This window comes from Cynoglossus semilaevis, chromosome 3 (assembly GCF_000523025.1).
Source record: "Cynoglossus semilaevis isolate Cse_v1.0 chromosome 3, Cse_v1.0, whole genome shotgun sequence".
Classification (NCBI taxonomy): domain Eukaryota; kingdom Metazoa; phylum Chordata; class Actinopteri; order Pleuronectiformes; family Cynoglossidae; genus Cynoglossus; species Cynoglossus semilaevis.
In genome coordinates, this window is record NC_024309.1 from 5,708,542 (window position 1) to 5,724,184 (window position 15,643).

The following is a 15,643-nucleotide window of genomic DNA, read 5'->3' on the forward strand; positions in this document are numbered from 1 at the left end:
GGGGTCTAAACCGGGGGGGGGTGTTTTTTTTTTTTTTTTTTTAAGTGTGTGTGTGTGTTTGACAAGGCCAACGGAAGTGTGACCCAGAATAAGTGTTACATTGTAAAACAAAGAGGCAGGATGACAGGAATTTCCTTCCCAGAAAGAGGCAGCTCCCACCGCCGTTTGTCTTCGGGCCGTTCGTCCATCCCTCTTCTCAGCGGAGAGACTTTTCCTGAGTCAGCTGTGCCAGGGCCGCATACACAGCCCTTTAACTTCCATGGAACCTCAGATGGTTTGATCAGATAAAAACATCAAATAAATATAGAGCGGGGGAAAAAAAACCCAAAAACTTACGTAACATGACGACATTCGTTTCGTTGCCAACTCAGTCATTCAACTTTCCCTGATCCTTTTCTACGCTCCTAAACACTCCTCTACCCCCACTCCCTTTCCTGTGCACTCTTTCTCGCCAGTGACGAAGAAGAGCACTTCCTGAGGTCACGCCGTGTTGGAATCACGCTGCGTAATCTGCTGACAGCAAAGGAAGCAGAGAAAAAAAAAAAAACCCCAGCACTTGTTGGGGGAAAAAAAAGGTGGAGTAGAGGATAAAAAAAAAACCCAGCACTTGTTGGGGGGAAAAAAAAGGTGGAGTAGAGGATGAAGGGAAAGACTCAAAAAAATATACATACATGTAGGAGAAGAACACGTCAAAACTTGACATGAACTGCAAAGTTAGAAGTGTTGGGCCATGTCTCCGCGCTCCGATGCCTGTGGCATGTTAAAGAACCGAAATGAACAGTTTGCGACAGCCTCGGAGCAAGGGCAAGGAGAACTAATCTCTTAATCCGTGCCCTGCTTTCAATGAGGCAAATGTCAGCATCAAATAATGTAAAACAAGGCAGCGGGTTATTGCCTGCTGTTTGTTACAGTCTGCCCTTGTCATGTCTTCAGCTCCTGGAGGGTAATCCCTGCCGTGACTTGCGGCCCTGCTAATTTATTTTCCTCTCTCTCTCTCTCTCTTTCTCTTTCTTTTTCTGTGGGCAGGACAGCAGTTCTGGGTGTTTAAGGACACCGTGCTGCAGCCTGGCTACCCCAAGGACATCACCCAGTTTGGCCATGGCATGCCTGCCCAGAGCATTGAGACGGCGGTGTGGTGGGAGGACGTGTCCAAGACCTATTTCTTTAAAGGCGACAGGTGGGTGTAAACGGAGATCCGCGTAAAGTTCGGTTCCAACCGTTACCGACTTGTACAGCGCTCAACATCAGCTATTGACATCAACCAATCCTAATTAAGACGAGACTGCGTGCACCCTCACGTCCTCGCTGTCGGGAAAATCCGCGTAAAAACAAATCAGGCTAGCATGGGCGTGGGCAAACGTTTTGACTCGCGGACAAAAATTCGTCCTAAAATTTGACGGGGTCGGGGGCCGGGTCAGGATCAGATACATGAAGCTTTGGTGTGAACTAGCCTTCTCTACGCCATCTAAAGGGAAAATGTGGGCATTGAAAGGAAAAGGCAAAAGTATAATCACAATACAAACCAATTATATTATTTGGTATATTGGTTGGATAAATTCTGCGGGCCGGATTACAAAGCTAAACGGGCTGCATCCGGCCCCCGGGCCTTAGTTTGCTCTTGCCTGGTTTAGCATGTACCTGTGTTTTATTATAACTATTATTACGATTATTCTTAGTAAAGCTGGACAATCAACTGTGCTGTGTTTGGTTCAATGACACGTACCACTGTTGTGACACACTCCTTAGATTGTATCACTCATGTCTTTTTTTATCTGGCTTACTGGACTGAAGCTGGTCATACCTCTTTAAAGAAGTGTCATTACGTCAAATTTATATATTCAAACTAATATAATTCTTCTCTCCGGGACGCCTATAATTCGCTACCATTAGAAGACTAAAGGTTAGCATGACAGAAACTTGAATTCAACCCTATATATTAAAACATAATGGGAAGCAGAGGAGGAGATAGATCTGACAGAAATATTGGTGTAAAAAGAAAAAAGAAGAAACTAAAGGTCCATTCTGTCTTTTCTTTTATTTATTTATTTTTTTATTAGAAACTAAAGGTCCATTTTGTCTTTTTTTTTGTTTTATTGCTCTGCTGTAGATACTGGCGCTACAATGAGGATACAAGAACCATGGACCCCGGGTATCCCAAACCAATCACAGTGTGGAGAGGCGTGCCTGACTCACCCCAGGGGGCCTTCGTCGACAAAGTCAACGGTAGGATTTGCTGGAGTACAACCAGGGAGGCATTGATTACAATCAGCTCCCGTTTTTTCCGTAAAGCGACTGTCATGTAGCTGTAGCAAAACCTTTCGTATTTCAAAAGATAGTCGGTCAATTCGGTGTTTAAAGCAGGATTTGTAGGAAGCAGAAAGGACAAGACCACCGCTGGGGGCTTATTTCTGTCAAAGGCGGCTGGCCTTGCCAGAAAAGGGAAGGTTAATTTCACGCCTCCCAAAAGGCGTACCATTGGACAATCAGTTAGAGCGAGGAGCGGAGAAGCTCATCCCATTGGATGCTCCTGTCAGGTGGCTTTGGACCTGGTCTTGGCAGCTCCGAGGTCGGAAAAAACAGGACAGGTGGCGCTCAGCACTCGAGCCATCTGCAGAGGAAACATGAGGCCAGAGCTGTAGCTGGGCGTGTCTCCTCGTACTGGCCAGATGGAGCGGGCATCAGTCAGAACACGGAGCGTGAATTGAAATCCATAAGGATGTTTGGTGTTTTTTTCCTTCCCCGCATGTGTCGGGCCGTTTGTTTAGCGTGGCGGCCGCTCGCGCAGACAGAGTGCGCGCAGCGGCTTCTTGCTCATAACACTGACCTAGATAGGCAGACATAACAGGGTTGGATGACACATTGTGAGGCAATGCGTTTCGAGAGTGGGAGGACCCGAGGGCGATACTGACCTAACTCTCACCCACAACAGCCTGGCCTGTGTCAACCCCCACCCGCCCATACTGTCACGCTCGTCGCAAGGCCCGAGTGTCGGCGTTCAGAATGCGGTTGTTAAAGTGTGGCAGAAGCTGTTGCTGCCAGGTTGCCAACACAAAAATCCCAGGAGCTGATCGCCGTCGTCAGCCGAGCTCTGCCCGAGAGCTCGAAAGGCGTCGTGTGGGGAACAAATGATGCCGTGAGGCTAACTTTTTTTTTTTTTTTTGTAATTGGTCGTCACAGTCGTTATGATCTACATTGAAATCACAGTTAAAAACACAATCGCTCTCGGGTCAATATATTCAAATATATCAATATATTCTAATATTCAAGTATAACAAAAAAGTGAATAAGAGCAGAGATGTAGTTTACTTTCAAAATATACCAGTTTAGCATATGAAATACACAAAATAAAATAATATACAAATAGAATATTTTTTTAAAAAGTATTGAATATAAATACAACATAAAGCCTATATTAATGAATTCCAAATAATACATAAATATATCCACATACATATCTGCAAAGCGCTGACTTTTTAAAACAAAACCGCCGAGTATGGCAGCATAAAAGTATACTCGGAGAGCGCAATGTGGTAATAAAAATGTGATAATAATAATCTGCAACCACAGTGTTATTGCGATCACTTGGAGCCAAAAATCCAAATTTGATTAATTGCGCAGCCCCAGCCAAATGTCTCACTTCTATCGATCTATAAACACCTGATTCTACTATTTTCTCTCGTCCATCGCAGACCTACCCGCCGTCGCAGTAGCTGAAACGACCGAGTACTCGACATCTCGCTCTCCTCAAGACACGAACTGAGAGTCTTTGAAAACTCTCAGTTCCGAGTTATTTGACGTTGTCTGGTCAAGTTCTTAAATGCTTAAGACTTCAAACTTTTTTTTTTCCCCCGCACTTCTTCACGCCCTCTCTACGAACATCTTTCCCTCGCTGATATAAGATGCCCTCTGGTTATTTAACCATCTGACTCCGAGTTTGGAGTGTGTCTCCTCATTTTCCACACAAAAAGAATACATGAATAATAGATTAGAGGAAAGAAGGTCGAATTGTGACCAGTGAATGAGAGAGGAGCTTGAACGTCGCGCGCGGCTTTTTCAGGCATCGTTTACACGCTGTACCATCTTCCTGTCCTGTTGGCTGAAGGCAGGAAAATAAAAAATAAATGTACTCTTTTAAAAGGCGTACCTTAATAAAGGAGGAATTTGTAGTATTTTGCTATAATATGAAACGTACAAATGTTAGAAATCCACTCATATTTGCTTTATTAGCATAATCCGAAAAATATCCATGATACAAACACATCTCTCTCTCCCACTAACTTTATTTTTTGTCTAAAATAGAGCTTCCCAAACTGGGGTCGTGTCCCTCTTGGGGGACATGATAAATTTGTAACTGTACCTCTTTGGGAAAAATCCACAGATCTATACTTTTTAGAGATGTCCGATGATATCGGATATCGATATTAGCATAATTATCGTCATATCGGCAAGAATCGTTTTCCCTCCGATAATGAAAACCTGATAACGCAATGCCTTGGTTTCGCAAAATGATGTGTGTCTTAAAATATTTTTTGGGGGGAAAAACGGCTGCATGTGAAAGTGAAAGCCACTAGATGGCAGCATTGCGGCTAATTTTAGTAATCTATTTCAATAATCACGGGGATTGTATGCAGAATGCCGATGCCAGCAAATCGTACAGTGGTTGCACAGATAAACGATCAAAGCGATAGCTGTGAATGTGTCGACGTTATCTACGTTTTTAATGCCACATCTTAGGGTGTGCTACCACAGAAGGCCTGTAGGGGCTATCTGGAAAAATGTTCTCAATAAATCATCTGATCTAATCACCGGTTGAAAACATTTAATTGTGTTGTCATTTGTTGAGTGCACTCTTGTACGTATTAAATTATTGTACAAATAGCGCTAGGACATTTCACAAACTTGTGCGGGGGCGGTTAGCTGGCAGTCAAAAATTAATTAAAGGAGTCATTTTTTGAAAACGAGGGCTTCAAATAACTTACCCATATGAAAGTGGAGGAAACTACTGTCCACAAAAAAAACCCCTGCAAAATCTACAATTTTTAGACTTCAAAATGCCGTTCGGGAAAGTAATGACAGGGTTAGGGTCTTAACCATCAGTGACCAAACAAAATCCCCTCCCGTTTAAAGTCTTCTGCCTGTGAAATTAGTGAGTGGCGGGGAGCCGAGGTACTGTCCAAATGATAGACGACATTGCTTTAAAAAGATTTATTTGTACCGACCGAGTAAACAACGTAGGAATAAATAGAGCAACGTAAAGGACAGATGTTCATCCCTCCTCCTCCTCTGATCCGCAGTTCTTCCGAGCTGACGCCGCAGCGCTAGGTAAACTCAATTCACCTCTCCACGTGAAGAGCGACGCTCACGGCTTGTCAGTGAATTCATTAAGTCGTACGACGCTCGCCGCCGAACGCCGCGGCGGCAAGCTCGTCTCCCGGTGACACTTGTGTCACGCCGTTGTCTGACGTGAGCCGTGGGCTTTGGTTCCCTGGTTGTTGTGTTTACTCTTCTATGACCAGATGTAATTAGTCCTCAGGGACAGTCGTAGGAAAACCCAGGCCTGAGAGGAGATGCAGATTAAAGGTGCGGCGAGTCGTCACCCTGTGGTTAGGAGGAAAAGTTTTAGTTAGTGTTTTTAAAATAGTAACAAAAATGGGAAGTCTGAACGGGACGTCTGCTCAGCTCCACCCACGTAAACTAACTTTAATGACGTCCATCCCTGCATCGGGTGGACGTTTGCTGTCGAACATCTAAAGCAGGGATGTTTTTCCACTTTGCTGTCATGCAAAGAAGTACAAGTATATTAGCAGCCCTATCAAATGTCATTAGATAGATGGGCCGGACCAGTACAATTATAACATAATTACCTATAAATTACAATAAGTCCATGTTTTTCCCCTTTTGTTGTCATGCAAAGAAGTACAAGTATATTAGAAAGTATTCATATTTTACGAAATATTTGACAAAACATACATACTAACTTTTTCACTTTTATCAAGCGGGCCGTGTTGAGCCCGCTAGCGGGCTGGTTTTGGCCCTTGGGCCTTATGTTTGACACCCTTGATCTATAGCAAAGGTAACCAAATATATTTGTCAAAGGGCCAGAATTTTTCTATCGATCGCAACACCCCTAACTTGGATTGAAATATAACAAATTGATGGATACTGTAGTATTGATTGGAAGACATGAGGCTCAGCAAAGTCTTAAAGATTCTGAGATTTTTATTAAGAGTGACCAGGATAATAAGGATTAGGAATCCTCTGCCCGGACGCACTGCTAAGTCCGAATGTTTTTGAGGTTTTGGATGAATTGGTTGATAGACGTTGGACATGGAGCCGCAGGAAGAAAACGACAGAGAGCACAGAGAATCGTAACGGTTTTACTACGACAGAGAGAAAGAATGAATGGTGTAAAGAAGTCTAGAGTAGACGAGAGGGGGAAAAAAGTGTGAACTTGATCCACTATTTTAAAAAATATACCTTAATACTGTATTTAAGATAAGATGTGATAGAGTTAACGGTCATTGTAGATACATACAATTATACTACAAATATATATATATATATATATAAAAATATATGTATATATTTATGTATGTATGTATGTATGTGTATATATTTATGTTTTTATATATATATTTATGTAAGTATAGATGTGTATATATTTGTTTTTATTTACATATATAGATATATGTATATATATATTTTCTATCTTCTGTATATATGTGCATATGTACAGTATATATCTACATGTGTCATACCCTGAATATAAAATGGAAGTTACTGTCTAAAAACTAATCATATTCAATCCATATATACAGTTTGAATCCAAATGTTACCAATTGCCAACAGTTTTACAAAGTACTGAAAAGAAAAAAAAACCTCTGGACGTCACTTTACGTCTTTCTCCTTGTACTTCCCCAGGTTTCACCTACTTCTACAAGGGAAAGGAGTACTGGAAGTTTAACAACCAGTTCCTTCGGGTCGACCCAGGCTACCCGCGCTCCATCCTCAAGGACTTCATGGGCTGCGAGCTGATGCCCATCGACCCGGGGCGCCCGCCGGCGGACGACGGCAACTCCGGCGTGGTGATCGAGCTGGACAACGAGGCCAACACGGTGAAGGCCGTCGCCATCGTCATTCCCTGCGTGCTGGCTCTGTGCCTGCTGGTGCTAGTTTACACCGTGGTGCAATTCAAGAGGAAGGGCACGCCGCGGCACATACTGTACTGCAAGAGACTGGCAAAAAAAAACAAAAAACAAGACAAACAAAAAACAACAACAACAACAAAAAAAAACCCAGAATGGCAGCCCCACTTTCACGCAGAGGAGGTGAGTGGACTCTGGACACCTTTAGTACAACACGCAGCCACTCGCTCCCCAGGAGCGTTAGGGTGATTCTTATGGCCTTGTTCTGACCCACAGGCACAGCCTGACAGCCTGTCTGCAGCCCCTGCAGGATTGAACTAAAACTCTGCTTAAGCCCAAGCCTTTTTAACAAACCAGGGCCGGGGTCACTTACTTTGCAGGGGGTGGGGACGGGGGCTTTACCAGAGATACCCTTACTTTGAAAAAAAACAAAAACAAAAACAAAAGGCAAATCAACGCAGGTTGGCTTCACTTTGTATTTCGGATACTTGACTTCCTGTCTCCTTCCTTTTTTTTTTTTTTTTTTTGTTCTTTTGCTCCTGCTCCAAAGGAAGACGTTTTCAGGAGGACACTGCATCTGCATCTGTCATATCAGGTTGATGATTAAACTGCAGTTTTGTATTTACTAATCTTGGTGCCCTTGTTTCCTCCCCACTCACTCACACAAACACACAAACACGCGCGCGCTTGACTGTGTGCTGAAGAGAAAAAGAAGTCTCAGTTAAACACTACATTACCGATCCCCGCTCCCGTTTCTGTTTACTTTTGGTTTTCTAAACAGTCGACCGAGGTCCTCACTGTTCCCTTTAAAACACTCCCGAAGAAGAGACCAAACCAAACCAAATAAAATCTATTTCTCTTCAAAGAGGATCACCTTTATTTTTATTTTTTTCTTCCCTTCTCTGGATCATTTTTCGAAGATTAAGGGTTGACCTTTGACTGTTGTGGCAGTCTGTCTGAGACACAGGGGCCAATTTATTCTGCAATATTTTAACTCGCCTTAATTACAGTATAGATCATACTTGTGCTTGGTTTTGCTGTTTTTAGTGATTTTTTTTTTTGATTTTTTTTTTTAATCATACCGTTGTTTATTCGTTCGCTTGTGACGAGGATGAACGGCAGCTTCTCGTGACGAGTATTTCTGTATTTTATTACGTTACCCAGAGACGTCAGCACTGGTTTGCTGAGCTGCTCTGGATAAAAAGAAGAAGAAGAAGAAGAAGAAGAAACACGGAAGGATCCGCCTGCAGTGAGAGAAATGTACTGTATTGTATAAAGATGTTGGAAGGTGCTGGAGACAAGCCACTATTTTTGAGTGTTCCTGTTATTAATTTCGTGCGACACAGACTCATCAAGAGCTTGACAGTTTTTGTTTTTTTTGTTTTTTTTTTGTTAAACGGATTTGCTGATGTAGTTTCTATTTCACGTCCGTGGCCCATATCCCTCAGTATGAAAACACGTGCATTAAACTGCTCATTCTGTACGCTTTCATGTATCTGGATGGACTTTTTTTTTTTTTTTTTTTTCTTTTCTTTTCTGTTGACTGCCTTGTTTCAGAGAGCCTACGATTTCCAGACTAAGGACCCGCAAAGTTAAGACACCCAAGTCGAGATCAGTGCCTGTGTCGATGTGCATGCAAGCATTTACTGTATCATGGGTCCGGCTCTACAGTACATGGCTTCGGTGCCCCTCTTTCGAGAAATACTGTTTGCATTTATTTTTGTACATTTTATGTGTAACCACACCCCCCCTTCTCCCCCCTACCTCCAGGTACTAAGGAAAAATAAAGTCAGGTGGTACATCTTTGTGAGATCTGATGGCAAATAAAACTGGTCTCAATCACCAACCAGCTGTTCAAACACGTTTGTGTCCTTTCACCTTTTTTATGTTTGTGTCCGTCTTGATCACCGCACACCACAAAAATCAGTCAAGTTTTGGTCAAGATTTTTTTTTTTTGTGTGTGTGTTGCTTCGGAGTATAAGTCGCGCTAGCCGGCTAGAGTGCGCTCTAGCGGCTGTCAGAGCGAAAATAACACATGTGAAAATATATATTTTAATATATACAGTAAGTCGCACCTGAGTATAAGTAACAAACCCAGCTAAAGGATGAAAAAAAGTGCGACTTATACTCCGGAAAATAGAGTAAATAAGAACATCTATGATGGTATAGAGGTGTAGAAATCTGTTAGCCACGGCTAACAGATGTCTATATGTACCATTGACACAGTATATAAATTCTATAGTAGTATGTAGTAGTGACCATATGCTGTAATGATTTAATCATACTGTGTAATACAGATACATATGTTTCACACGACTTCAACATATAATGTATATTTAAAGTATGTTCAGTTTATATGTGTCAATATATATTTAACGTTTTATAATGTAGTGTAAATATATATTTAACGTTTTATAATGTAGGGACATCACTTTAGCGTGGTCATGTGAATAGTAGCTCCCTAGCCAAAAAATGTGGACACCCCTGGTGTAGGCCTGTGCAGAGTGAGTCAAGTCAAACAGCCATCTAAGTTCGAAAGATTCCTAAAATGATCCCAGTTCTGTACAAGGAACGTTGTCCCCACTTGAACCCATATTTAAAATTACATGTCTTACATGAACTTAAATATAGGTTAAACCAACAGAACATGACACATCCAATACTGAGCAACCGGACTGTCTTGATGCGATAAAATCCGAGCCTCGAACGCTGGATCCCAGCGACGGGGCCCTGACATTAATCGTGGAAAAACGGGAGCTGTTTTCACTTTCTTTGGGGCTTAGTTTAGCACTGCCCTGAATCATAGTCACTGACGAGAGACAGCAGGGTGAAACCAGTTTACCGACTGCGGCCCGTGTGTGTCTACGTTGAATTGAAATTACACTCCTTGGAATAACACATCTTTGGTTCTCATCACAGGCCTGTGCCATGGTAAAATTGCCTTTCTACTTTGAGGCTGAGAAGATGTTATATGTTGGACTATGTTTAGACTGCTGGTCTTTTCCTCGGGCTCTGTCTCATTATCTTCTCCCTCCATCTCTGTAAATATAGACTGTGTGGGACTGTTCTCACTCACACTTCCCAGCACTATGTATACACTACATACCAGACAACCAGCAGTGTCACAAGCAGTTGAGACATAAAGTCTTTCTCTGCAGGGAGCGGGTGTGTGAGTGAAAAAAGTTTTTTCGGTCCCTGCCGCTCTTTCGCACCTGCCAGGTTGAGGCACCGGTGCTTTAACCCACCTGCACTACACCTGACCACGTCGCCCCCCTCCCCCTGCCTCCCAGCTGCTGCTCCCGCTGTGGCTTCAAATGTGAGTAATCACAACGTGAACCGGAGAAATACATTTTCGTTTAACCCGTGCTGCCTAATGGCCCCTTTGAGGTAAAGGCCCATATATCCTGTGCTGTTCATGGAGCAGCAAGCGCACAGGAGCTCCTAGAAGCTTGTCGAGGTTCCGCAGGGGGTCAAACTTTTGCCTTGACCCTAATGACGGCGCATAAAAAGACACTCAAAGAGATTAATGGATTTTTACCGGTGTTTTGCAGCGGACCTTTGCTCACAAATCTGAGGACACAGCCTCTGTGTGGGTGGGGTAGGCGTTTTCATGTTGCCACGGTGCAGTGTTCTATTTAGTGTGGAGTGTAAAGTGTTACTACACGTCAACATGTTTGTGTCTGAAAAAAGAGTCATGACGTTAGGGACAGGGACCTTGTTCTGTACAAATGAATTGTGAATATCTGTAATTATAAAACCCCAATCAAATGAATGGCAAAGGTGACGTCATTTGCCCTGGGAAAAATGTCGTTGTGGATATCTAAAATGACAATTACGGATTGGAACAATGTCGTTGCGGATATCCGAAATTTTCTTTTTGACGAGGCAAAACTGAGTTAGTGGCATCTGCAATACATATCCAGCTTAGCCTTTAAATGTTAAAACGTCATACTATAGTCACGTGACTATTTAAGCCCGCGAAGCTGGGTTAACGGAATCCGGATGCGGAAGTTACGGAAACCGGCTTCCGCTGCTTGCACCTGAATGTAGCGGCTGCTCCAGGTCGTAACTTCAATGTTAAAGTAACAAAGTATGTTCCCTTTGCAAACACACCGAGTTGTGAGTATTGTTTAGTGGATGTACGTGAAAAAAGAGTGAGGAATATCGTGTGTGTTATCCGTATTAAAGCTGGCGTCGACCCCCCCCGCCCCAGAACACGAACGAATGCTCTGTTGCTAACTGCTAGCTAAATCAAACAAAGTGTTTTTTTATTCTTACTCTAGTAAATGTAACTTTAAACTTCAAAGTGATTTTTATTCTTACTCTAGTAAATGTAACAGAAAAAAAAACAACATTACATCTCTATTCATGTAATTGTACTACCATTGACACATTTTGGCAGCCCTGGAACTACCTCTTTGTAGAGACACTCAAACACATCGTCACGCTCGTTAATCTAAAATATAAGCATTGACACTGCGCTGCCTGTTCACATTGGTCTGTACAGAGATATAGCAACAGTCCGTGTGTTTTCATTCCACATTCCAGACAGTCCAAAGAGACGTTACGTGATATATTGGAAAGCAACCATGTTATATTTATATATATATATACAGTATAGCTATATAAATATATTAATTGCTGACTATTGTTTACATTCTCCCTGTGGTGTCTGAAAGCTTTAAATTCAACGGCGCCAGCATTGATGTTACCGAAAGTGTGTTCACGCTGTATATTTTACTGTACCTTACCTTTATCCTTACCATCAAAGATAAGACGTTAGATTATAATAAATTCTTTGTTCTATCTTCACTGGCTCCCTGATATTGTAGTCTGCTGTTCCTGCTATGTCTATGTTTGTTTAAACAAATATGGAGTTTCAGACATGATGCTACTGTGTCTAATGAAATACAGATACCAAGGTGATTTAGATTTAGAACCCATCTGTTCATCGGTTTCACACTTAACTCATAAAACCTTTAAAGAATCGCAGAATAGTTGTATAGTCTACATTTCCCCCTAGGGATAGAAGAAAAACGTATGTCGTAAGAGTCTTTTTCTGGATTTTTGCAGGTCAACGTGCTTTGAACACATTGCACATTTAGATTTAAAACAAAACAATAACATTGACTATTCTGGGTACACTGGGAAATATTTTATAAATATATTTTAAGACTTTTTCAGATGTTTTGTTGCTCAAATGCTATGTTATATCCTAGCTGTTCATCTTTAAAACATTCTCTGGTACGCTAATGAATTGTTTGTGTATTTCTACGTGATACTGAATCGATATTGAATCGAATTGTGATTGAAAGAATCAAAATCGAATTGTGAGATTCTTAACAATACCCAGCCCTATGGATGTTTGATAAACATTGTATATTTACTGTATTTCAGAGCATACAACGAGTCATTCTTTTTTTCTAATATATTGTTGTAAAAAAGAGGATAAAACCAACCCTCATATCCTATTTTTGGCATATCAAGATGTTGAATGCCACTATTAACAAAAAAGGACAGAAAGTGACAAATGAATTCTTATCAGGTTCACTGCTGGCAAGTTCTAAGGTTAATAAGGCAATAGAGCTATTTTTTCAATAGAGCCATATATATGGCTAAACCTTTTTCTCTGGGTTTCTCCTTCACAGGTCACTAGATCAGGTTTTCTGGGATTGAACTGTGGGGGAGAAAAAAAAAGAAAACCTCCCTCGCAGGAGTCTTCCCATTTTCGTCTTTATTTCAATGCACAGTCTCAGGAGGGAGCTCCACTGTACAATGTTTTTTACTGAACCAGCTCAAAGATAAAGTGTTTTTTTTCAGTGATGTTGTGGGATGATCTTGAGTTCACCCCGGTTTAGAGAAGACACTCTGATCTTATGTTGACTTTGACCTGAGTTCAGACGATCAGTTTGTTTTTTTGTTTGTCTTTTTTTGCAGGTTTAGCAAAACCCATTCATTCATCCTAGCTGGCTAATCCCGTCCATGGTCACAGGGGAAGCTGGAGGCAATTCCATCAGACATCGAGCGAAAGGCAGCGAGAATCATTGACAGGTCAGTGGTCCAGAACAAGGATGAAATACTGGGACAAAAAAAAACTATCCGCCATTCCATCCTTAATTAGCTTCCCCATTAACCTAATTCCCAATTGCTATGTTATTTTTGGACTGCCCCTTACTGTATTATGAACATTCTAATTTAATTCTCCATAAAGTTAATTTTTTCCTCCCCATGTTAGGGCAATGAGTACGAAGAATGTAGAGGGAGGTAGTGTCTTATTTTAGCCTTTCTAAAAACAAACGCCTGAAATCTTGTATTTAAAAAGAAATTACAGACACGAGCCTGTTCAGATCACTAGTTTGCTTACAGTGGTAACTCAAATGTACTACTCGACAAACCAGAGCAGTGGAGGGGAGACATTTGCATGTGGAACAGCTAACTGGCAGCCATCATCTTGGTAAAAAAAAGCCTAGACAGAACATGCAATCACTGCATTTTGAAGCTTAAAATAGCCATGCAAACAAGACAGAATAATAACCTCTCTGGTTAGTGAAGGCCACTGCTGTGTCCTGATTTGCTCCAGTCGGTTTGGTATTTATCAGTGGGGTGTTTTCCCAGATAAATTAAGCACAGACTGATTTCACTAAATGGTTCACTCTCAAATCCTGTAAGGCGATGGATGACGTTGAATACCAGGGACCCCCCTGTATTTATATTTTTGTTTTCGTTCGACTAAAGACTAAAGTTTGCTTTGACCTTATTACGGCTGATTTAGTGTTGAAAATCACCCCTCCCTGCAGTGCCCAGGCTGCAGTCTCAGGTGACTGGCGTCCACTGCCTCACCCTCCACTGTCCTTCGTGCGACCGCAGGGCTCTCATTTGTGAAGCGAGCGCATTATCCACTCTGGCTTCCATAAAGACAGAAGAGTGAATGGGGAGACGGAGAGCAGGAGGTAATGATCCGCAGTGTCCAGGTGAAATTAGCTTCATTAATCACTCCATTGATTGGTCGGCCGCAGGAGCACCAGCTCTTCCCCTGTCTCTCGTTCACTGTATGCGCAGATGAAATATGCAGACTGGCACTGTATCAGTGCCGAGGTGTAAATGATATGTGTCGATGCCACAGGTATACTCGTTTGGAAATACAGCTGTCTCCTCATGCTGCTTTGTTTCTCAGTCTGCAAATTAAGACGAGGACCGTTTTCAGACCTCCGCCGTCCTCCATGTATCCAAAAAACATCACACTGAGCAGTGTTTTGACCAGAAATCTTCTATATCCTGCTCTTGTTTTTCTTTCTTTTTACTGTAGTTTCTGCCGCGACGCGATCGGCGGCCTGTGAAGGTTTCATTTTTAAGTATTTTGATGTTCAAGTTTCATTGATTTTACTACCTCAGGAAACATCGTTACTACGTATCAGCCATTGTGAGTATCAGATACACCTGCAAACAACCTGGAACTGGAGCTTTGTGCTATGTTCCTGTTTTTTTTTTTTTAAGAATAACAATAAAGAACCGCAATATATTTTATCCCCACATTAAACCGAATGGTGTTCAGCTGGTGCTGTACAAACAACCCAACACTTGTACCTGTCTGCTCCGTGCTGTAACAAGTAACAAGCTGGAAAACAGTAACTGTAAGCCACAGCAATAAAACCCAGCGCTGAAAAAAAAAAAATCATGTTTATATCAGATGTTAAGCTTTATACCTGAACTGGCCAGACATTTATGGGGATTTTCCTTTCTCTTGTGGGCGCCACGAGCATCTGTTCTGGAAATCAGATCAACTAGCCCACCAAAAAGACAAAGCGGATTTGCATTTTCCCAACCGAATCCATCCTCTCGCTTTAGAAGGGAATGCTGATTACGGGCCAGTCGGCGTGATTTATTTTCCATGTTCTTGCGAGTAATCTTTAACGCTGAATGTGGAAAACACTGAATAGAGAATTCAGGGAGACGTGTTTCTGTTATGTAACAGAAGATCCCAGTTTTGTTTGAAAATTGTGTGAAAAGCACATGGAAAAATAATCATCCACCACTCGATGCTTTTTTTTGTAGACGAGGACTTTAGGAAATCGTGGTTATGTCTCCGTCTGCAACAAATTTATTTAGAAAGATTTGTTCCATCATTTCGACGTACAGCATTAAAACTCGCCAAGTAGGTCGTACGGGAACGAGCGGACAAGAATGTCGTCACGCGGCGATATACGCGGCTATAGGTGGCTTCGCCGGTTGTATTGCATTGTAGTTGGATTGTTATAATGCCAAGCTATTTACAGTAGTAGGGAATACAGTGAATGCTCATAGAAAAGTCAGAAAGGTCACTATATATACAGTATATATATATGTATATATATGTATATATGTATGTATTTATATATGTATATATGTATATATATGTTTATATATGTTTATATATATGTGTATATATGTGTATATTTATGTTTATTATATATGTGTATATCTCTCTATATATGTTTATATATACATTTATATATATATAT

General features: G+C 41.6%; 2 protein-coding genes across 2 annotated transcripts in view; both read left to right on the forward strand.

Annotated features, from left to right (window-relative positions):
* The window catches only part of mmp16a (matrix metallopeptidase 16a (membrane-inserted)), a gene marked incomplete at its 3' end in the record, with an annotated part of 97,824 nt that extends 90,592 nt beyond the window's left edge, over nucleotides 1-7,232 (forward strand). Inside the window, exons 10-12 of the mRNA XM_025054684.1 lie at nucleotides 1,027-1,177; nucleotides 2,108-2,223; nucleotides 6,922-7,232. Of these exons, the coding sequence (XP_024910452.1) occupies nucleotides 1,027-1,177; nucleotides 2,108-2,223; nucleotides 6,922-7,232 (578 nt within the window). The remainder of the gene's footprint in view (nucleotides 1-1,026; nucleotides 1,178-2,107; nucleotides 2,224-6,921) is intronic.
* A 2,489-nt stretch (nucleotides 7,233-9,721) lies between these two features.
* The window catches only part of LOC103377028 (cyclic nucleotide-gated cation channel beta-3-like), a 91,021-nt gene continuing 85,099 nt past the window's right edge, over nucleotides 9,722-15,643 (forward strand). Inside the window, exons 1-2 of the mRNA XM_025054575.1 lie at nucleotides 9,722-11,235; nucleotides 13,083-13,196. The gene's annotated coding sequence lies outside the window, so the exon portion shown is untranslated. The remainder of the gene's footprint in view (nucleotides 11,236-13,082; nucleotides 13,197-15,643) is intronic.